The sequence below is a fragment of the Sylvia atricapilla genome, chromosome 8 (genome assembly GCF_009819655.1).
Source record: "Sylvia atricapilla isolate bSylAtr1 chromosome 8, bSylAtr1.pri, whole genome shotgun sequence".
Classification (NCBI taxonomy): domain Eukaryota; kingdom Metazoa; phylum Chordata; class Aves; order Passeriformes; family Sylviidae; genus Sylvia; species Sylvia atricapilla.
In genome coordinates, this window is record NC_089147.1 from 7,685,838 (window position 1) to 7,710,921 (window position 25,084).

Consider the following 25,084-nt stretch of genomic DNA (forward strand, 5'->3'; position numbering starts at 1 on the left):
TATGAGTAGGACTATTTCAGTGATTACCAATTCAGAACGATTTTGGGAATGAAGTGTTCCAATTCCAAATTAAAACATGTAAAGACTTAGGGAAAAGTAGTCTTGGCTAGCAAGGAAGTCGGACATGTCAATTCCAGTCCATGGTTATGCAGTGTGTGGGGTCAGGGGAATAAATCCTGGCTGTGGAGCCAAGACATTTCAGCCAGGAGTGCTGAACTCCTGCTCAGGGAGAGCTCAGGCTGGCATAGCCAATGAAAGGCATTGCCACAAAGCCAGCATCACCACCCAGCTGATCCAGGAATGTCCTTTCCCTATTCCTGCTTGTCATGACAAAACCACCAGCACCAGCAGCTCCATGCACTGGCTCCCACACTCCATTTTCTGGCACTGGTTAGCCAAGAGCTGCAATCTTTCCCCTTTCAGCCAGAAACTGTTGCACAACCTTAAATATGACAGGGCTTTTCCCATCAGCCTAGATCTATATATTCCATTCTTTTCCCCTACAGTTTCTTTCTGAATTAAAGGAACCCAGGGAAAAGGTGAACCCTGTAATCCAAAAGCCACACAGAGGGTTCAGGCACTCAGTTCTTGTTTTCCAAACTGCAAAGTTAAAGAAATGCCTGAATATGAGGTAAAGTATCTACGATGGTATTTAAAACTCAGAGTATTACCAAAAATCATTTAAATGCAAATTTGTATTTATTTGTGTCTCAAATGGAATTCACACAAGTTAAGCAACAAGTTTCAAGTTCATTTGAAACTAATTACACGGATAATTCTTCTTATCCAGATGACTGATTAAAATGTTATTTTTTGATGCAGTCCTGAAAATCCATATATCCCCATAAATAACTCTTGCATAAAGTGTCTCAAGAAAGTCACATAACTGCCCTTAAAATTCTGTTCCCACATGTCCACAACTACCAAACTTACACAGAACATATTAAGAGTTACTAAGAAATATATATCCACCTTCTAATCTGGTCCTTTCCAGGCTCAACACTACATTTGGTAAGAATGTGTGGAAACGAATATCCACATTAGATTTGTTTTACTTTGTCATGGTTAAAACCATGACACTACCAGAAGAATGCTGTAAGTCTCCAGAGTAGCACATTAAAAATTACTATCAGAAACATCATGAAAATAATTTTGTTGAGTCAGAAGAGCAAAATTAAGTAACATGGTAAACTAAGACTTCAATAATGGTGTTAATAAAGCTTCATAATATAAGCTCTGAATGCATAATGGGAAACAGGAAGATTGAAGTATCAATGGTGTCAACTGCATTTTATATTAATTATATTTTAAAATAAGCAGTAGCAATGAAATATAAATATAATATGTATTAATTTATTAGTCTGAATAGCTAGTATTTTTGTGCTAAATAATTTATTAATATATATTGAATACAGAAAACCAACTTAATCCTTCCTCTCCCAAGGCATAAATTCCTATAACAGTTTAAAATAATTTCTGACAGCTGCCTCTGCAAAGCCTGGGTTTATTGGTCTTTTCTCTTCAATGAAAAATCTTCTTGAAAGAAATGTTTGAACAAGAAAAGTGTAATTAGCAGAAAAATTATTAGGAAAAAAAGTACTGGCATTTTTTTCATTATGTAAATGCTATGGAGGGGAGCGTTAAACGACTTTACTTAATAAAATAATTATTAAAAAGTACATATAAAAAAGCACCCACATTCTGTAGATTTCCCTTTTCCTACATAGGTAATTCATGCATACATCCACAAAACTGTGAGTTTATGTTCAATTTACCACAAGCTGCTACAGCAACATCCGAACAAATGATCAATTGTACAAACAACCTGTATATTCAGCCAGAAAGGGAAAATGGATGCAGTGTACACCAAGATGATACTGAGAGACCAAGATTCCCATTTAATCTGCCAATCCATCATCAGGCTGAAGCGAACCATGTAAAAGGACTCTGAAATATATTACACAATAAAGCTCTGGCTGTGAACTTTAACCCTCGATAGTTCTTCCTTTCACCTCTTTGAGGCAACAAATAAAAAAAAGATTTACAATCAAAGCGATTTACTCTCATGTAAAATCAAATTAATCTCCACAGAATAAACAGAGCATCACACTCATGAAGTGCGATTATGTTTCTTTTAGTCACGGAACAAACTTTCATATTTCATATAATTTTATGGGCTTGCCCTTCATGGGTGAGGAATTCTATATTTCTCTCAATAAGTGATGTTACAGATAAAAAAGACATACATATTAAATTCATCAAAATTTTGGACAAATTATGAAATATGGGATTTAGTATTTTCTGCAGTGTCTTGCAAGAATAATTAAAATTTGAACATATTCTTTCTATTATAAAATAGTTGTGTTTTCACTTTTGCTTTTTTTGCAATGGTCTTCCTGATTTATGCTAATTTAGGATTTAAAATTAAAGGGGGTGGAGAGAGGGAGAGGAAGACTCATTTATTCTAATTACTGTCAGTGACTTTAGGGAAGAAGAATTGTCACCAATGCTAAATTTCAGCAGCCTTCCAAACCAAGACATTCATGTTATTTCAAGAATATTTTTTCAATATTTTTTCAATACTTCCACTCATTCTTATTTTTCACTGCTCTCTCTAGTGCAGCCACTATTCTTTAATAATGCACTACAGAAATATAAAATATTTTTAGAAAGCCACCATACCATGTCAGCATTGTTTAGCATGGTAGACTGAAACATAATGAAGAAATTCAACACATTCCAAAAAACTTTTCTTTTCAATCTGTAACATTTCCAATACTTTTTCCAAACAGGCAAATATGCTCAAAGGAGTAGGTGTAAAAAAGTAATAACTTTCCTTATTGAATGTCCTGTTAAAATTAAATTTTCCTAAGGACAGAGCAAGGATTTTTAGATTTCCAGGCCAAAGAAGCACCATTCAAGAACACTAAAAATTCTGCAATTGTATTGGATAAAGAATACAAAGCCCCTGATTCCCCTCAACCTGATATTAGAATTTCAGCTGAAGAAGGCTCAATATATATTAGGAAATAAATATAATTTTCCAAATGGTGTTTTCCTAAAATATCACCAAAAAATAACTGAAAACATAGAAAACCAACTATGATATAGAACATGATTGGGCCACATATGAAGAGTAAATTCAGATTTAAAAATTCAGATAAAATTTTTTAGATCGATTATACAACTACTTTTTACTGTCTAATTCTTAGTGAGGAGTCCACAGTAGAATTTGGAGTCCACACTAGAATTTCCAAAATTTTGCTTCTTATTGGCAAAATAAAGCCATCCCTACCTTGGATTCCAACAGAAAGACCAGAAAACCTGCCACACAGAATGCTTCGTTTGATACCAGGAGATTTTACAGGAATATTTGCATTAATATTCCAATACAGAGGATGAATTCCTTTGAATTGAGACGTCTCTTCCAAAGAAAACGAATAATCAGATTTAATATTTTCAGACGTATGAAATTCACAGCATAGCAGGCGGTCTAGCACTGTCTTTTCTCTCTTTCTGTGATTTATTGCAGCTGAGCACAGGGACCTGGAATATTTCTGCCCTGCCATGAGGAGATTGCTCATTTCTGGGCTGTCACTCAGAGCCCAGCCCTGCAGAGACAAGTGGGCAGGAGCTTGACAAAGCTGCTTGTCACCCACTGTAATGGACAATGACACTACTGCCTGAAGGAAAACACTAATATTTTTTACTTCCTTTATTTTTCTGTTATTGTTTTCCTTCATCAGCTTTCACCCCACTTCCCTGTATTCCTTACATCTGGGAGCAAACTCCTGAAGTTAACTTCGCAACCGGTATATGTCATGAGAAGACTGAATGCCTTCTCTTTGGAATTAAAATGACAAAAGCAAAATTACAAGTCCATTTATCACGGATGAAAACCTGTTCTACTTCTTTTATTTAAAGTACAGTGGACTGGAGTTTCATAAGAAAGTGACCAGGATTAAGCAGAAAGAAGAAAAATTGCCGTGAGCACCGATGCTGTTGAAGTCCAAGAAAAAAACTGACTAATTGGATTTAAGAAAATATAATGCAAAATATAGGGAATCAAAACATAAACATTGTATGAATTATCAGTGATGCTTCTTAGGATACTAAATCCAATGCAGCTGTAAAAAGACACACTCGTGAAAGGAGAAAATGCCAGAGCTTCAGGAGGCACAATGAACACCTCTCACTGTATTTGACACATAAAGGAAGTAAGACTTCCAAACTTTTAATGCACTGACTTGAAGGAAGGAAAAAGCCCACACCTGTTTTACACCAAGCAGACACATATGCCATCTTCAGCTATCTGAGCAACTATTTTGTGTTTTGAGGAACGGTGTCAGTTGAAATCAAAATATTGTGAGCACTAGTGAGCTCACACTCACTTCCAAATGACTCAAAGGACAAACAGAAAGATGAAAAACAGGAAGAAAATAATGTCAAACAGTTCTGTTCACTGACAGATTAAGTGACTCATCCCTTGTTTTGAAGAGCAACTGATCCAGCAGTACTGGGGAATCCACTTTGCCTGCAGGCCACTTACAAGTGGCTGCCTTCTCTGGAAATACGAACACACCAAATAACTCCACAGTGATGACAAAGTTTCTGTTTGATTCAGAGAGCAGAAGACACAAAGCTACATTCAACAATTCAAACCAAATACTTAAAGAAAGGAAGCCCAACTCAAATTGCCCACCACAGTACAGATGTGCTTTTCCCTGTGGAAGTCAAACAGCTCTGTGCTTCTCAGTAAGGAGAAAACTTTTAATGCATCACTATATAAAAATCAATTTTATTCTATCCTCAAAAGTAAAATCCATTTTGTTATGATAACTTGATTTTAATATTATTATAAAATATTCTAATTTAGAATATAAAATATTCTGGTTATAAGAGTTCTGGATTTTTTGAGATCCCAGCCATGGTGGACATGATCTGACCCCGACACACTGGTTTTTGCTGTTCTCACGGAAATCAATATTCGATCTCATCTAGATAACCACACCAAAAGTCAGCACTGATTTACCATCTTTCATTTTAACAGAAACAAAACATGAAGGCAGGGATGCAGACCAAAGGATGCTGGTAAAGAGCAGGAGCTCTCCCATTGCAAATTCTCCCCAGGGCGCTGGGTTCAAGCACTGCAGCTCTCAGGAGCTCTGACACTGCTGAAATGCGGCCACCCCCTCCCACTGCAGGGAACACAACTGAAGGGACTGCTCAGAGATTCCAGCACACAGCCCTACAGATGGAATTAATAAATCTGTTCTTCAGGATCTGCTGCGATTCCTGTTGTAGCTCATGCTCATCTTTACCAGAATTCCCATCCCCTTCTTCTGCAATAAGCACTGGGTATATTTTGAATATTGTTCTCTCTTAACTTATAGTGCTCACAGAAAGGTTCAACAGAAAGAATGTACCTCTGATCCTACATGACCATAATTTTTTCATGGAATTTCTTAAAGCACACACACACAAAAAATAAAAAAAAAATTCCGACTTTCAGAGTCCATATTGTTTAACAGTGCTCTACTCATTAAAACCTGGAGATTCTGTAATTTATTACAGTGTAGAGATATGTTACAAAAGTGACTAAAATATTCAATTAGGTCAGCTTCACCCAAAGTACCAGAGGCAAGGGAAGTAATAGTTCTGTGAGCTTAGAGAACACTCCTGATGAGTTAGTAGTGGGTACCATGCATTTGAAAAAGGCTTTAAAAACACAGTTCTGGCAGTAGAACTTGCTTATCATTTCCTATCACGAGTATATTAGCAGCTAACCTTTGTCATCTGCACCAATTTCATGCTTGCCTGGTTTTTGATTATGAGATTTAACCACATTTCTTACTAGAACTTATGCTTCAGATTCTTAATATGAATAATTATCTGGGAATTGCTCGAGTACTGTTACAAATTCTGTTCTACTGTTATAATTTTATTTAAAAGCAGGTATAGAAATCAAGTGTTTTGTAGCTCTCCATTTAGGATTTATTCAAATCACAGATAATAAAAATTACCAATTATTGAACAATCAATTTTCATGGATGTTAGACGTGATCTAAAGAATTAAAAAATGTTTTCAGAAACTAAAGCTACTTAAAATACCCTTATGAAATGTCTAAAATGTCCTGGCACCTATTTAGCTAACTCCATATATTCCTATAAGACTTGAAAACACTGAAAATTTCTTTATCCCTTAGAGTCTGAAACAAAAATAAAAAGTGCAAAACTTCAGGATATTGTGGTTTTAGTGGTCAAGGTAATACAAAAAATATACTTTCTTTATCTGTGCATACTGCATTTCTTCACTGTAAGAAAGATCATTCACATTTGCTGCCTGTGAAATTTTCCACTGAGATCTGTACTTCTTCAAAGAAGGTGGAAAGAAAAAAAAGTCACAAGCTCCTCAGTTTCTGTGATGGGTAAAAGTCTTCAAGGCACTGAGCACAGCAACACAGATGCCACACTCTCTATAAGACAGTTTGGAGTCTGTCACTACTCTTCCATTGCAGTTTGACTCTTAGAGAAATAGTCACTGAACCAGTAGCTGCAACAAAACCTTCCAGTAGAAAAAGAATGAAATTAAATAGGGTGGAGGTTTTTAACAATGCATATAATGGTCTGAAGCACTACTGTTTCAATAATATTCCGCCTTTATTTTTTTCATTATAACATTTATTTATCTTTATCTTATCCTAGAACATTTTTGTTCTATGATATACAATATTAGTATCTTGGTAGATTAAGCATTAATTGCAGAGCTAATCATGGATTTTGTGCTTTATTATGTATAGTTTTAAATAAAGTCCTTACAAACCAATACTTTTAAAACAGTTTATCTCGATACATCAGGACAGTTCTAAAAACACCTGTTTTGATGTTTCTGATTCAAGCAGTAAAATGTCCATTTCATCTTTCAGTCTGGAACACAAAACCTACAAAGGAACAGTTTTAAACTATACTTTTGCCTGCTTGTTGAATAGTTGTTATTGTCAAATGGGTCTATTTGCTGCTTTGGCCAGGCAAGGTGAACAGCATTTTGCCACATCCTCAGAGATCGAAATATAATGCTGGATGGGAGAAATGCAAATGCATGTTTATCAAATCATGTTGAAATATTTTTTGTTATCAAGCACATTCAAATTGTCCTTAAACACAATTATTTTCTCAATCAATAATCTTAGTAAATATGGCCTGAGTTATAACTGTTACCACCGTGGTTTTACCACAGTCACAATATACCTCATTCCCTGAGGTATAAACAAAACTCCACAAACAAACAAACCTAAACCCACCCAAAACAAGAAACAAACAAACCCTTATAAAAATTATTCTTTTAGGCTACAAACTGTTGACATCCTAGCTGTGCATTTACCCAGAACAAACTGCATGAGATAGACCATCACACTGGGAGAGACAATGCCACAGAGATGGCTGCATCACCAAAGAGCCTAAAATTCACCTTTTCTGAGGCTGCACCAGGGCACAGAGCAGGAACAGACTGCTCTTGGTTTACTTCTGCTATTTGTCACAGGATCCCTCTGGTCTGTTGTACTTTGTTTTCTTCTATATGGATTTGTAATCTAAACCTTTGTATAATCATCCTAAGTTTTAGAGTGCGGTGTATCCCCATGAAAAAAAGAGAAAAAACCCACCAAAACAGAAAAAAAACCCCCAAAAACCAAACACCCAAAACACCACTAGTTTGACCTTTAGGCAATCACCATTTTATTGCTCTGTTTGTAGTGAATGAGGAGAAATGGGATATTTTATACCACCTACTAAACTCCTCTCCATTAGCCAATGCCTTGGGTACAGAAAACTTCAGGCTCTATTCATTCTTGTGCCCATTTTGGCAACAGCAATAAACAGAATTTGAACCATTCACAGTATTTAAGAGTCTGATTCTTTAGATACAGTTCCTCTGAGCACAGTGATTAAAGTCAACAGAGAAGCCATACTGTGAACTTGTGAAATAAAGTCGTGGCCATTCTTGAAATACAGAAAGTCTGAAGAGCATACCTGCTTGTCACTGTTCACATTTTGTGTACACTTCATGCTTATTGGGAAATATCTTCACAGCAAGATTTCAAAGCACTGTAACTAATCTGTGTATATTCAAGTTTCTGACATTTTTTAAGATAGCTGAACTTTTAAGAAGTCTTTCAGTGGAGTTTTGTTCACATTCTTAAATAGTTGTTCATTTGCAGTCGAAGCCCATCCCTGCACTGCTGCCAGAACCAAATCTCAGGCACCAGCTACTGCCTTTCACAGTTAATCTCTAACACAGGAAAGCATTAGTAGTGACGTGCTGTGCTTTATTAAAAAAAACAAGCTGTTGAACAGAGCCATCATTTTTAATAATTCCATAAAAGTGTTTATAGAAAAACCACACACATGAATTAGTTGGGTTTAGCTGGCTTTTCTTAATCACTGTAATATACGGTACAAAAAGCTGAACTTTAGGAGGTGTGAAAACTGTACCACTGAATATGAAATACACAATTATATAATGCAAGATTCCAGCAGCTGCCTTTAACTGGCCTGGACCCTCCACTGGTACAAATTAGGGAACACAGTTTGAAGATCTCCTTTCAGGCATTTCTCAAGATTCAAGAGCTGGTTAAGATACTGATTTGATGGTGAAGAGTCATCAGGATTTCAGACAGAAGAGAAAAAAAAGCAATTTACCTGAAGAAGGTGACAAAGAACTGCACCAAATCCATGATAGTATTGTGCTGTGAGAAGGCAATCTGCAAATAAAATAGAAGTAAATTACAACATTTTCAGACTCAACAGCTCCTTTTAGGCAAGCACTTTATGGCTCCATGGATGATTACTTTCAGTAATTTCAGTCTAGTCTGCACACACCTGCATTTATGATAAAGTGAGATGAGCAACTAATTCCCATATCCTTGCCAGTATCAAAATACAAACAATGGAAGATAATACTTTTACTGAAGTAAAGTTAATAGAAATACCCACTTAATATGAACAATAAAAACAATATGAAAAATATTAAGAAATCATATTGTTATAAATGGTCTTGTTTATAGTCAACTGTTTTGACCAACAGCATCTTCCATTTTAGTAACACTGAAAACAAGGTTTTAGAGAAGACAAACAACATATAGTACTTAAAATAAATGCATTTAAAATATTTTAATTGTATCATATTAAAATTAATGCATATGTTAATTCAATTTTTAAAAAAGATAAATCTGGGCATAATAAAACAGTTTCAAAGCAAATTACTTTAAAGACAAAGTAATAAATATTCTTTTGAGCTACATTTTTAGTGTCTCACCAGAACATACATTAGTTCAGCTCCTCACTGTAATTTTTGTGAATATTTAAGAATTATCTCTAAGACAGCATATACATAGAGACATTCACACTTGCATGCAATACAGCCTATAATTATTTTTGTAAGTACATTTTTGCTGATGTTAAGAACAGTACTTAATATTTATGTTATATCTACAAATATCCATAAGTCCCTGTCTGGCTCAGTTTTTTCAGTCTATAATTATCAAAATAAAGATACAGAGAATCTTCTACTTTGAATTGTACAGAGTGTTTACCTAACTGTATTTGCACTCTTTTTAAATAAGTGCTGGGTTTAGAAATCTTTGTGCATTTAAGATCTGATCTGGACTAGTAATTACCCCAAATAACTCTGAATCTCTTCCATAGCTCACTTGTGACCTTTAGAAATGATAATTCATGATACTCAAGAGTTTACTTTTTTTTTTATTTTTCCCCCTCCCAAACTATATTGTGTCTTGTGCCAGCCAAACACAGCTTAACATAAATCAATTACCTAAAAGAGAACATCTGAGAAAAGACTTCTTTGGCCCAGTATAAAGTGCATCCCAAGCATAAACAATTGTTTAAATATACCTTGAACAAAAATGAAAGCTTTCCAACTTCATTTTTTTTATATTTTAAATTCTGTCAGGATTTACTTCAAATGTTATTTAGTACTCAAATTCATTCCAGAATGTTTTTTACAATTACCATACTTTAGATGATGAACTAGCACAAGGAGAAAAAACACACCAGTTTTGATAGAGTTCACCTTTTGTGACCTCTTGAAATGCTTTTTGTTGAAGGAGCATTTAGATTTTGCATTACTACAATTATTTTCATTCAAGGTGTCAGAATTCCTTAACAGCCTCTGTGAGTCTAGAAACAACTCCAGTCTGCAATCAAACCCTGCAATCTAATGACAATCATACCAGGAAAGTTTCAGCTCAAATTTTTTTTAAGAAACTATAGTGTCTCTATTTCTTTTTCAACGCACGACAAAAAAGAAGCACCTTTAGACTTCAATGATTTTATATCATTATCAATAATTAAATGATTTGCATAGTCCAAAATTTTGTGCATAAAGATTTTGCACAAAAATGGACACGAAAGGAATGATTCCACATTCTCCAACTTCTATTAATCTTATCATCTACTCAAGATAAGTGCAATGTTCTCCTGCTGGAGTCCACGTTTGCAAATTTGTGGAAGAATATCTGTCCCTGATACTTGCTTGGTTGGTTGTATGGGATTTTCCTGAAAGTACTCCCACTTTAAAGCAGAAACACAGTTAGATAGAAAGTTTCTTCCCAAAGGTAATTTCCAATTTTAATCAAACATCTTCTAATAATTACATGAGAGTTCATGTTTAAAAGATGAACTACAGTATTTTCTGAACAGTATCATGTATCTTTGACTAATTTCAATACAGAATATTAACAAAAAGAATACATATTTTAATTATAAGTAGACCACAAAGAAGCAAGTAAATGTCATGAACCTAGGATAGATACAAAGAACCATAATACAATTAAAAAGGTTTATTTCCACTGGGGTTTTATAAAGATATGAATGTAATTGTCTTTTTGCTTGTGCCTATATAGATAACGGACAGGAAAAGAAAAGTTCTTTCAACCCCTGTTTTTCACTTTGGATTTAAAGATATTGGAAATATATAATATAAAAAAAATCTGCTTTGTTAATTTGTATCATACCCTAGTAGTTTTCAGTTTCCCCAAAACATCTAAAAAGTTTGTGGATCCCACAAACATTATCTCTGTCTTCTTTTACAAATAAGGAAGAAGATAAATATCCTTTCCATCATTTCCTATGGAACAGAACCAAGTGCTGTGTGGAACATATTTTTAATAGTAAAGGATAACCTCTATGAGTTATTATTATCATTACTGTTATTGTTGTGGATTGCAATTGCATTCCATCAGATAAAATTAACATAAATATACTACAGATTAAATGTAGAAAACTGAGACAGAATGAAAAGATTTCAAAGCCAAGTCAAATGTGAGATCTACATTTATATATATATATGCATATATATATATATATATACACACACACACATACATATATAGACATGTCCCAGCTCAACATCCTAAGAGATAGAAAAGCCAATGAAGAAAAGGCTGATGAGTGATAAATGAACTCTGGGGATTCTTCCAACAAACAAAAGACATGTCTATCTTCTTTCTCTGCCACATTTAAGTTTTTGAACAATATGGTTTTTAAAAAGCAAGCAAACAAACAGTTTTAACGATATATATGGCCAAATTGGAAGACAAGGGCATTGTGACTGCTGGCAAACCCTTCATAGCAATTAAAGATTCGAAAGTCAGATAAACAGCAAGATATGCCAGAGTGCACCAACACAAGGATGCACTGCAATCAACATTTCAATGCATGGTACTTCTTAGCTTTTCATGTTTTGGTTGCACACATGATGTAGGAAATACACTTTACACTGAATAAATGATGGATGGAATAGGTCTGTTGAAAGAGGAACACCTTCTCAACACAGATTTTTCCAGCCTTCAGAAGCTCATGTCTGCAGGAATGGATTCATTTTCTCCCATTGCTTCAGTTCACCTTTACCTTGACTATCCCATGCAGCAGTAATAGAGTCCTACCGAACAATAGGTCAAGATCTGTTCCATGACAAAAATGAGACAATCTTGAAAGTCTAACTCAGAGACAACTTTCATATGGGAATAGCATGTCTGCCCTTAGAACTTCCTGCTTTATTTTAAAAAGATAGGTGTCAAGAAGTCATCTCCACAATTCTAACGATACCAATTGCGCAAAAGGAAAAGGAACAATACACACTAAATCAAAACTGAACATTTGCAGAAAAGAGGAACCTAATCCATGAAAATGTTTCATATATTCAAATAATGTACACAAAAAGCAATTATAATCTGTGCTCCGTTTCATGACATTACCCACTAAAGCAAATTCCTATCTGCTCAGGCTCTCAAATCATGAACAAATATTTCCATTAATACAACTTTTCCATCTTCCACCGTTAACAAATTAAAAATGAACAAATAAGAGAAACTAAAATAAATACATGGCAAAACTCTGATAGAAGGTCTAATTATTAAACCTGGAAACATAATGCAATAAGGTCAGACATAACCCAAACTAAACTGCCTGGACTGTGTTGATTATGCAGACTTAAACCCTGCAGAATTATTACTTCCTTCAGTATCATCAAAACCATAATTTAATTTCTTCTTGGATAAAACTATTACACACTCCCACACTGGTGCTAGGTATGTACTGAATCAGAAGAAATGAATACTGACTGAACATAAAGGCTGATATATTTTGGTGTCCATCATCTTTCATATTTTCTTGAAGGACACTTTATGACCGAGGCAACTTTAGACAAAAAACATGAAAGTCAGCTGAGGAAAATAGATGGCTGCACTTTTGTGCATAACTTTTTAATAAGAAAAATGTAAAAGATCACACACCGATGATATGGAATGAGGATGGCAGAAAAATTAAATACATACATTCTCACATTTATGTTTCATTGTAGAAAGAAAATTTAGATATCTACTCTGCAGAAACATGACTGCAGAGACCCAGGTATAAATTGTTCTAAAGATATTACTATGTATTATGTAACAATTTTGTGGTGGGGAATGGTATCTGTGGATATCTTCAAACTCAGTGAATACAGGACTACTGAATAATCAGCACTTACAAAGGAAAAGATACTCTGATTTTTTTTGTTTAAATATAAATACAGTTATAAGTACAATTATATATTGGAGTATCTTTAGAGTAAAAATGGTTCTGACTCTTCTTTCACAATGGACTTCAACTATGAAGAGTGGCCTGCAAAAGTGAGAGATGGATCATAGGAAATTGTCAGTTTCCCAACAGAAATATTTAACAGGCAAAGCACAACCTATATTTTCCTTTCCTTTGTTAAACAGAAATTCCAAGAAAACATGGTAAGGAAAGGACAAGATTATCAACAAATTCCATCTGTCTAAATAAGAGAAACATGAAACTCTTGGAAGATAGAAGTGCCACACATTTATTCCATATATTGGCTTTTCTAGTACTTGAAAAAGAAATTTTGAAATGTATCTGAATTGTGCCCCGTCCCAAGTGTGAACCTAGTCTAAATTAGTGAGCTAGCTCATAATAATCAGCAGAGATAGGAAGGTACTTCATAGGTGAGTGACTGTAAAATAGATGTGGAACTCTCATAAATTGGATGGAATTACCCTATGGAGCTGCCATTTCTCTCCACTAACAACACTGGGATTCTGTGATTAGTTTATACTATAGACCTAATGTCAAACTTAGACTATAAATAATGTTAGGTGAGATAAATTTCTCCTATGGTGAGTACTCACTGAGTATTTCGGTAAAACAGTATAATGATAAAATAGGCAAAAGAAATATTTGTTGTTGGGATTAAAAGATTTGAGAAGCAAAAGCTAAGTGGCTGCTAGCAGAAACCTACTTCCTTCTGCTATGTTAATGCCTGTAAAGAATTCAGTCTGATGTTGACAAACAGTCCTCCCAGATGATAAGATTTAGTGATAACAAAACTTTCATACTGATAACATAAATAGAAAATGAAAGATAACAAAGAAATTCAGACTTCACATCAAGATTTGATAAACAGCTTCCACAGATTATCTCTGCATGCTGCAGCCCTGTCTCTCATGCTGGCACACATTACATTATCCAAACACCCACCCCTTCATTTCTCAAAAAATGTAATAATTATAGTGTATTATTTCCACTATTCAGAGTCATAAGAGGCTGAAAGACAATCTAGTTTTGTATTCAAGTAAGATTAAAGACATTCCTAAATAAGGTTATCACAGCTGAACTTTTTCCCTACCTAATGGGCACTCTATCTATTAAATTCAATATGCATATTCCACTTCTTTATTCTTTTTTGTGCTTGTGTACACATATGCACAAACATACACCACACATAAAAACACCACATTAATAAGCTCCAAGAAGTAAGGAGAGAATCTGGGGAGGGGAACAGTTATTTAACTTATAGTTTTCTTTCGTGTGCAAAGCATTTTCATAATGATTCATTATTAAGAAATTGAAATACTGAATATTAAAATCAATGAAAGAATGGAAGAAAATTAAAAGACCTAGACAAGAGACAAATGACACGTTTCAAAATTAAATTAAAAAAAAATGATTAAAAGTAATTGTAAAAGATCTATAGTACTGAAAAGTTATTTTAGACATAAATCCTTGCAGGATTGAGTTCTCCTACAAACTGTGTGAAACAGCAGATTTCTAAACATCTTTCAGAACTCTGCTTTTTAAAAGCTGGCCTAGATTAAACAGACAGGATGAAAAATTAGAAACAGAAGTGAAGGGAATGAAGTGAGAGAATTTGTCAGGCAGAGTTGAATGATTAAATTCTACTACAAAGAGAAGCATTGCATGACGATATGGTTTTGTTTGTCAAGCTACATTAAGGAAAAGCCACTTTTGTCACCTGCTAGAATTGAATTTTCCTTTCAACCCCAGGTTTCAGCTTTCATGGTATGACTTCTTCTGACATCTTATTACGACTTGATAAATTAAGGAGTTTCCCATTAGGAAAGCTGCACCTGTTATGGAATGTGCTCTTACCACCTGAGAGTCACAGAAATGGGGATGGGGAGGAACATCACACACTGAGGTTGTTCAACCTCCCTCTCAAAAGGTCAGGCCAACAGTGCCTCTTGCCAGGTAAGGTTTATAAATCTCCAAGAGTGGACATTCCATGGCCAGTCCATAAAAATTGTTTCAATGAACCATTGCTAACACAATGAATTTTTTCTAATGTTCAGTCAGAATCTCTCAAGGTGTAGATTCCACTTCTCCTTGTATTTATAAACAGAAAAATGTCCTGCATGTAAGATATTTTTCACCTTCTCTACATAAATTAATAACTTTATACAGAGCTGTTTGAATGACTGCAGAACTTAATATGATGGTCATGGCATTTAACATTCATGTCTATGTGTATATGTAGAAACATATATAACAGAGACAGAAAATATGCTGCTAAAATGGTAAGGTTTTTTCAGGTTTCACTAAATATTTTATTTTTTACATCTACACAGAGCTGGTTTTGCTAGACAATCTACCAGTTAACAAACTGGCTGGTCTCCAGCCTAATAAAAATGATAATAAAACTTTTATAAGGCTACAAAAGCTGAATTTTTAAAATTTATGCAATGTTTTGTTCATTTTAGAAATCAAATACGTGGTTAGAGAAGGCAAAACATGCCCTGAATTTTGCATAAAGATCATGCCATTCAAAATAATGTATGTAAAACCCATTGTGAGATGACAAGAAAAGGGCAAAGCATTTTCTTAAACATGAAGAGAGTAATTTCCCAAAGTTTATTGTTATAAATGTAGAGCATGCTATAAAGCTGTTGGAGCCGTGGAATAAAAATTTTGTATTTGCAATGGCACTTTTCTTGATTACTGTGGATTAGCATATTTATGAGGTTACTCAGCCTCAGGTTTAAACCCACAAATCAAAGGTTTATATCGGCATGGGTAATGGATTACACAGGAGTCCATGGCCTACGATATCCCAGAGGTATCTGTCTTTCAGAAGATTTATGTATATAACACCACTTTGTAGAAATTACACTTCTGATCTTTTGCGTGGTGCTTGGTGATTCCCCTTCTCTAATGTCTAAAACAACCAAAAAGCAGCGTTCTCAGGCAGCAGAGAAATTCATTGATGTATTGTCTTGTTCTCCTCCTCACCTTTTGATAAGGCCATGAAAGACAGAGGCTCTAATTCCTTGATGTACATAGCACTGCTACAATGAGAATAGAAGTCATTGTGAACCTATTTGATGCAAATACTTCTGAAAAGTGGAAGGAATCTCCCTTCCAGCAGCTATCCACAACACAAATACTCAAATCTTGTTCATCCCATGGACAGCATTGTGATAGAACATACATAAAGTTTTTTAAAGTCTCACTTTTTTTCTCCACAGGCGAGTGCTGATTACATTACTGTTACAGTAGGTAAACACCTACTGACTTCCTTTCAGCTTCACAGAAACCAGGATTTCAGAGCAGAATGCTAAGACAAGAAATTCAAATACTTAGTTCAGCCTCTCATTAAAGACTAACCAAAAGAGAAGTCAGGTAGGCATTTTCAAGATTGCGTACCCAAGTGAATCTTTTTGATCATCATTGTAAATTACGACAATGGAAGGCACCAAAATGTCATTAAACTCTACAGAGGAAATGTTCCTCAGCTTTATTATTATTTAAATCTTTTACTGAAGATCCACATCACATAGAACAGAAAACCAAAGTATGCAAAGAAGGGTAAGCGTCTGGTTTATATGTGCATGAGAATGAAGAGGACACATAATAACCAATATAATTTAGAAGAGCCAACACAAAAAGGTATGAGGAAAAAACTTAGACAGATGAAGCTCACTGTATTGAATGTTTATCCCACTGAAGGAATGTGGAGATTTGGATATAAAGGATGATGTTCACTTGTCTCTACAAGGGGCAAGAATATTCTAACAGATTATCTGCTGAAAGAACAAGAGACCACACTAACGTGAAAATATTAACTCCTTCAAATAAAGGGGAAGTGGTTGACTAACCTAAAAAACACCCAGTATATGAAGACACTATATAACATATAAGCAAGAAAAGGAGTACTATATTTTTCCTTGAAGAGGTGATAAAAATGCAGAAAGTGAGAACTGAGACTTTTACAAAATAAATTAAAATTAAATTGTGAGGATTAACAGAATAAATTGTGATTCAATTTTGTAATGTTAATTTTCCTCTCTTTCATTTAACTTTTATCGTTCACTTGAAACTGTTATTATAGTGCAAGCTGTAATAATTTTGAAGAAAAAAAGCAGAAACAACTGTCAGCTTGAGACTTCACTCACCCTCATAGCACATTCTGTAGAGTCAGGCTGATGGATCACTGACATATCACTGAGGATGTGCTGCCACAGTCAGAAGAGTATTTGTACAGAAGTGCAGAGAAATGTGTAATGGGAATGGCAGAAACCTTTTAACAACATGCAGGAATTATGTTGGGAAAGGTGCATGAGTACCTGGGTTTCAGGAAGACTCAGAATGATGTAAAACTGAAGCTGCTCAGCGGAAACTGTTTTCCAATAAACAAGACCATGCTGCCTTTTTGGCAGTGATATGCTGGTCTAAACTGATAGGAAAACTGGCAACAGTCATTCCCACGAAACTACAGCGCTTGTACCTGAGATTTTATAACTGAAATGTAGAAATGAGAGTGTAATGTATGAATGTATCAGCTAGAACTGTGACCTGGAGGATACCTGCAAAGCTCAGAATGAGCTCATGGACAAGCAGCAAGAAACTTCAGTCAGATTTATTTTAATTCATAAAGGCCCTACTGTTGAAAAGAAAACAAATATTTAAAGCTGTCAGCATTGAGTGTACTTTTTGCTCTCACTTTTTAAAAACTAGATTTCCCAGTATACTTTCCAGAAGCTCTAATTGTTTAATCAGGCTTGTGCAAATCCGCAATAACCATTTGTCTGTTGAACAGCTTTAACAAAATCAGAATCCAAAGAAAATAAACACTTTTGCAGCTAGAGCACTTCATGCCTTCAGAGAGAAAAAAGAAAATAGTTTTCAAAAGCCCTACATAATTATGATGCTGGCCTGCACTCTGTCAAGACACGGGTTGTGCCTTTTCCTTTCCCACGTTGAATACTTCATACCAACTTAGGGCAGAAATGTTAAGATCTGATTTGGGGGGTGATTTTTTAATCGAGATTTTTTCACTTGAGGAGGAAGAGAGAGGGTGTCTGCATAGATGAATTTGATCTCAAAAGAGTGAATATCATCTTCTGACAGAACAAGTATATATGAGTCAGGGCAAAGATCCTACGTGCAAAAAACCCACGTTCAGAAAGATAAACCCAGCTTCTGTTACACAGACATTTACTTTGGAATTCTGAAATGCCTCATTTGCTGTTCTCAATCTGTATGGCAGGGGAATAAGGCAGTAAGTAAGAAACTTATTCAGAAGAGTAAGTCCAGTAAAAATCAGGTATTTCCAACTGCAATCTGGCAAATTCGAAGAAATCCTCTAACAAAACTTTGTTTCCTAAAAATTCAAAGCTACAGAATGTAGCTCTGCACATCCTGTGTGGACAGCTGTGAGCTCAAAGATTGGTTTTAAAAACAGCATCCACAAGATTTTTAATAAGAGAACAAGAAAGATGATCCCAAAATATACCAGCTGAGGGAAAGACACATAAAAAAAGTGCCTGTGTTATCAGACAGCACCAAAGGAAACAGAAGAAATTACTATAAAAGCATCGATTATTCACAAAGATTTTAGACAAAATTTCAGAACAGATTATGGGTCCTGCAGAGAGCTAGGAAATTTGAGGTCACTGTTTTCTCCCATTTCTACCAGTTTTCAAAAATTGGCTGAATTGGCCCAAAAAACACAAAACAGTTTTTATGAGCCTTTAAAGGAAAAATAACTTTCCTAAAATTTTAAAAATGTGAAAAAGTTCCTGCTTAAAATTTTAAAAAAAAGGGTTGAACCATGAAATATTTTTTTCTGCAGAGTTTTAGAAATGAAAACAATGCAACTTTTCCAAAAAATTTTCCCACAAAATCATTGTATTTGACAAACTCCAATTATTCCACTCCATAAGCCTTACCAGGCTTTTTTAAGAGAGCTATGAGCAGGGCACAGAGGAACAAATACTTGAAAAAACAATTCAGTCTCTCTGGCTCTAAGTGCAGGAAGGTATTGAAAAAGTGAAGTTAAGGAATTAAAATCATACTCTTTACTCCCTGCAGGGTGAACTCCTCATGTAAAGATTTTAAAGGTATCTATCTTGCCAACAGTCATTTGTAAGAAATATCCTCAGAGCATTCCAGGAAAGATTTTCAGTATGTTTTCTGGGACAAAAATACAGCAGAAGGAGCTCTTCAACTAAATGCACTGACTACATTCAAAAAGAAGGGGGTTTTTCTTTCTCCTTAATGATTACAGAAATTCCCCAGATCTTTCCAACACCCCTTTTTCCAAATGAGAACACACTCATGGTTTTCACTGAGACAAGAACATACATATAAAAAAAAATAGAGATTTGTATATTTATTATTTCTGAGAATGAACGCTTAATTGGTTTCTAGCTGCAAGTAAGAGTTTTTTGCAAATATTTTATGCATCTGTAGAGGGCTTAATGCTGATTTATGTTGTTTACTGAAATCTTGAGTTAGCCTCGTGGGAAACAGTACAATGAAACCATGTGATCATATTCAAGGGTTACAAGTGATTTCCACAAATGAGATGTTCTATACTGCAAAACTCTTTCAATATAATTTATTCCCAAAAATAATTTTTAAAAAAGGCTAAGATAAAAGTAGTTGATGTACCTGTTGTCTTTTTAAGCTTCAACCTAAATCCATTCAAACTGAAAGACAGTAAATTCCATTTAAACATAAGAAGTATTTTTTACTGCAAGGAGGATCGAAGACTGGAGCAGGCTGCTCAGACAGGTTGGGTATTGATTCTCAGTCCTTGGAGATACTCAAAACCTGACTCAACAAAGCCCTGGACAACTTGTTCTAGCTGACCCTGCTTCGAGGGGTTAGGCAATCTCCAGATGGTCCTTCCCAACTCCAGAGGTTCTGTGACTCCACGAATAAGCATGATTATTTCCCTTGTCATGGTTGTTAGTATGGGTTATTAGGTCTCTGTGTCAGTAACAGAAGAAAAGATAGAAAAGGGATTTCTGAAAGATTTAATTTCCTCTCCATTTTTCCAAGGCTGGCAAGTGCAGAGACATCCACGCTGAAAGTGCTCACTTGAAACAACAAATACTATCTAGTTCAAATGAACCTTAACCTTCTCCATGTCTTGTACCAGAGAATATTATGCTTTTTCTTAATTTTGAAGCCTAAAATACATCTTAAATGTATTTTACAGCCTAAAATGTCTGTTTATATCACAAGGAAAGAAAATAAAAAAGGTACTAACTGATATTTTTGGCAGAAACTGACAGACACTTAAAGTTTGCTATACCAAAAGCTCCTGAGAGAAATGCCCTGATTCTGGTAATGATGACAAATACTTTGATGTAATATAATCTATACATTTACTGCAACACACTATTACAGGAGCACCACTTTTATAGTTTGTGAAGAGCACTTCTCTGCATTTTCATTATTGGCCTGAAGAATTGCACTGGGAAGTGTTATCTACTCAATGACTCCATCTTTGGACAATACCATTTATCTCATCCTTCAGAGGTTCCTTCCAGCCTCAACCACTGTGTGAGATAATACAATAAGTCACAGTCATTACAGTTTTTAAATGATCTTTAAAAAAAAAAAAAAAAAAAAAAAAGTTTATTCATTCTTAATTGCTACATTTCCAGTCTTGCTCTAAAAAAAAACAAAACTAATTGTTCAAGTCTGCTTAATATCCTTCCAAAATTGCCCAAATGAGAGATTTTAAGTGTTCTGAAATTGAAGCTTAATTATTGTATTAACAAACAATCTTTGTATACCTTTTCTCTAAGAACAATATGAAATAACTGCTGTCTGCTATAGAATTTATGTTATTAACTTCTTTATTTTTGACTATTTATTAACTTTTTCTTTATTGTGACAAAAAAATCTTAATGCCAAGGATGAAAACATCTCAATATTCAATTAAGCCTCTACCACAAACATTCCTGATGCCTTTTTCCTATGAAATGAAGAAATTCTCCTTATTTTCCTTTACATCTTATCTACTAAAATCCCATCTATAGATTTTTGGGACTTTTCAAGGTCACCAAATATTTGTTGTGCTATAATTTAAAAGCCTGATAGGAATCAAAGATATCAGAACTCAAGTGCAATTTCAGGTCAACTTCTTCTTTATTGAAGGTTGATAGGTTTTGGTCTGTTTCCTGGGCAAAGTCATTATACCAATATTTCATCTGAACACCTCTTAGAGATGTGGGTATGAAATGTAACAATTCTAATTGAAGTCAAAGGCAATCGAAGCTCTCAAATCAAGGGAAAAATCTTAATAATCTTCCATAATTCTTTCAACATAATTTAGCATAAATGTGTTTCCTACTTAAAATTCAAACTGCCTGGCAAATTTCAAGATCAAGTATTTAAGCATCAATTCATCTATTGTTTGGGATTCAAACTTTGAAAAGATAAGAAGAATATTTGAAGAATCGTAATAAAATTGCACAGTACACTCCTGAAAAAACTCAAAACCTAGCATGTTTTCCATAGTGATAACTGATATTCCCAGTTTCAGATTCTTATTCTACTGACTATTATTACATCAAAGTACTTGTAGTTCATCCATAAGCAAAAGTGATCTACTAAAGAACAGAAAATCTCTCAGAAATCTTTACTGCTGTGGATTGGACTGCCATAAAAAGCTGATTTAGAGAGTAGGTCTTGCACATTTTAATTGCAATTGGAGATGTGCTTTGAGGAGCAAAGCCCAAGTTCAAAGATGAGGCTGCAGTCTGTAAGCAGATCAACAATTACAAACTGAGACTAGAGTTAAAAATCTGAGTTCTGGAACACTCAAAATCAACTTTTTGAACCTGCACTTTGTGTAATCTCCAAAGCACCAGCAGCTCCATCAGACTGGAAGAATGAGAACCTGCATCAATTTGGCCAAGAGCTCTCATCCATCTGTTTGGGAGTAAGTCTCACTTGATGGGTCAAGAAACACCTTACATCTGAGTACCTATTTCAGATGCAAAATTGCTGGGTTTATATGTATTAGACATTAGACATCCAAAGGAGAAGCTCACTGTCTTATAAAGAATAAAGATAATAGCTACATAAATGCTACAATATTTAACTTGTTGAAAGAAAAATTGCACCTTTATTTTTTGAAGTCTGTTCCAATGCTGCACTTATGTCATATAACAGAGCTTGGTTTAAAGTATAAGTATCCATAAAAAGGTGATATGATAATATCTTGTGCTAATGGTGCCATTATCAAGCTATAAAATGATGCCATTATTTTGCCCAACTGTGTGGCTTCATGCCCAAGGCCGTTGTTCCAGCTGGGAAGAACAACTCACAGTAATATGGCATATTATGAAATTTCCCTAAATATGTAAGAGGATTCATAAATGGAGTGCATTTATGCAAGCCACGCTGTTATGTAATAAAACAGTCTCCTGATTTATATCTGAGAGTAGGAAATCATGTCAAACCATCCCTTTCTAGGACTCAAAAAATGAAATATATAGTTTGAAAGCTAACTAAAACTGAAAAAGTTGATACGGACCTCATCCTCAAATACCTTCTCTAAAAACTATTTCTCACACATTCTGGAAGTAAGCCAGTTGTCAGAATTTAGGGTGATAAATGATTAACAGGTCAGTGGTCAAAACCTAAAAATTCCTTAAAGCTCTCAAGGCAGCATTTAATGCATAAAACCCAGTGACTATAAATACAGCTAAGTGTGACATCTGCAGCATTTCTCCTTCATCTTGAATTCTGTCTGTTTTATGTACACAAACCATAAGACACCTCTGAGCATTCTTGAGAGTCACAGAGTCCCGGCTTTGTCTCCCAAATTCAAGAAAAGACAAGCTGACAGACCTGCAATGGCATCTTTACAAATTCATTATTAACATCTGGCCAGTTACTGGTTTTGTACTTCGAGCATGATCATTATTCTTCACGCTCACAAATTGAAACTGCAAAGGGAAGAATAATTCTTGGCATCATTCTCACATAAGAGGCAAATCTAAATTATGACATCAGTTGCAGATTGACTCAGTAGTAAATTACCAAATCCAATTTACTCAGGACCTTGTAATTTAGTTTCAATCTAATTTAATTTAATTTTAGCTGTGATATATAAATGTTGATTAGTAGACTATTGCATAAGAATATACAGTATTTAAGTTTCTTAAGTTACTAATATTTAAGCAACAGTAGTTTGGGGATGTTTGATTTGCGTTTTTTCCCCAAAGGCAGAACTGAACAATATTGGGAACAATACAAGCAAATGTTAATAAAATTAAACCTGCTATCCATGCCAATTAACTCTATATCATAATTTTCTCAAATTCAAAATAATTCTCCCTTTGCAAACTGAGCTAGAAATGCACTCCATAATTTATACACCAGGGCACACTGACATGGGCTTATCCTCGTGAAAGATAAGACTACAACTGCTGCTCTTCAGAAGTCAAGGATACTTATGTTTGAAATTTAGATATTTTTTATCATGTGATTATCACTCAGAGAACTTACAGGGTTCTCTGATCTTTTTGCTTTTGAGTTCTTCCAGGAGTGAGTGAAAGCACAATGAAAGGACACTGTAAAGAACCATGCAAACATACACCAAAATGTCACCTGGTTTTTCCCTGCTTTTGCTATGTTGTACTTACTGGTCTTTACTTCAAGGCAGGTGAACAGTAAAAAATAAGCGATGAGAAGCTGAACTTAACACATTTTCACAAATACAGGAATGACAAAAATCACGATAAACCTAACAGTGGCTGTCATTGGCTACTTACATGGCTGTACTTAAGCTATAACGGTTGATTAAAATAATTAATTTGGCAATTCATTTATAATTTTATGCTGCAATATTCACTAAAAAATTAAAAACTGCCATGAAAACAGTTAAGCTGCATTGTAAGTTCTGCTGCTGGGGCCACCTCCCTGGCCCTGCTGGTGACACCCTGCCTAAGTCAGCCCAGGTTACCTTTGTCCTTCTTAGAGCACAGTGCTGGCTCATGGCTTTTTCCCCCCAGCTGCAGAATTGTGCACTTCCTTTTGCTAACTCCATGAGGTTCCTGCTCCATTTCTCCAGCCCCTCCAGGTCCTCCTGGATGGCAGCACAGCCCCTTGGCACAGCTCAGCCTCCTCCCAGTTTTTTGTCAACAAAAAACTTGCTGTCACATCACCCAGATGAGCCCATTAAACCTCATACTGCTTTTCCACAAATGATGATTCCAGTAACAAAGTGTTCCATAGGAACAGCCCAAATGGACAGATTTAATTTAACCTTTGGATAAATAGAACTCTTACAATCTACAGTTCTGATACTGAAGTAATTCATGAAGGAAAATTAATATGGAAATAATTATGTAAAGGAATATATATATATATATATACACACACTCTTTATATATTTATATACATATATATATATATTTACATATATAAATGAAAAGTAAATGGCATGAGGAAAATGTACCCACCAGGCCACATTCAGGTTGAGTTATCTGTATATGCCACTCAGTTTATCTCTTCTCAATTTATTATCTTACTATGCCTACCACCAATTTCCTGACATATTTTATTTCTAGTACAATAGAATAGGGAAGGGGAAGGTATTAAATAAAATAGATTTAATATTGTTGAACAAATTTATTTGAATACCAAAGCGGTCCTTGTGAAAAATTAGTTCAGGCTTACAGTTAAATCTGCTTTGTAACTACATGAAATCTGGTTATGGTGAAAGAAAGATTAGTAAATTCCTATTGTGGAAAAACTGATGCTGCTTTGCAGCCAATTTTTATGCTCGTGTGATGAGAAAAAATAGTTTCAAATCTATAACTTTTAGTGTCATATGAATCTAATTTTTCTGGCAGACATGTCTCATACAAGGTCAGTAGCTAAGCATTTTCTGAAAATGCCTCAAAATGTCCTATAAGCTTCATAAATCCATAAAACAGTTTAGTTTTTCCTAACTGAA

At 34.8% G+C, this 25,084-nt stretch overlaps 1 protein-coding gene across 3 annotated transcripts in view; it reads right to left on the bottom strand.

Moving 5' to 3' along the window:
- ATRNL1 (attractin like 1) overlaps positions 1-25,084 on the bottom strand; it is a 430,796-nt gene that overhangs the window by 203,687 nt on the left and 202,025 nt on the right. For all 3 annotated transcript variants that reach the window (XM_066323527.1, XM_066323528.1, XM_066323529.1), the window contains exon 25: positions 8,698-8,759. In XM_066323527.1, the coding sequence (XP_066179624.1) occupies positions 8,698-8,759 (62 nt within the window). The remainder of the gene's footprint in view (positions 1-8,697; positions 8,760-25,084) is intronic.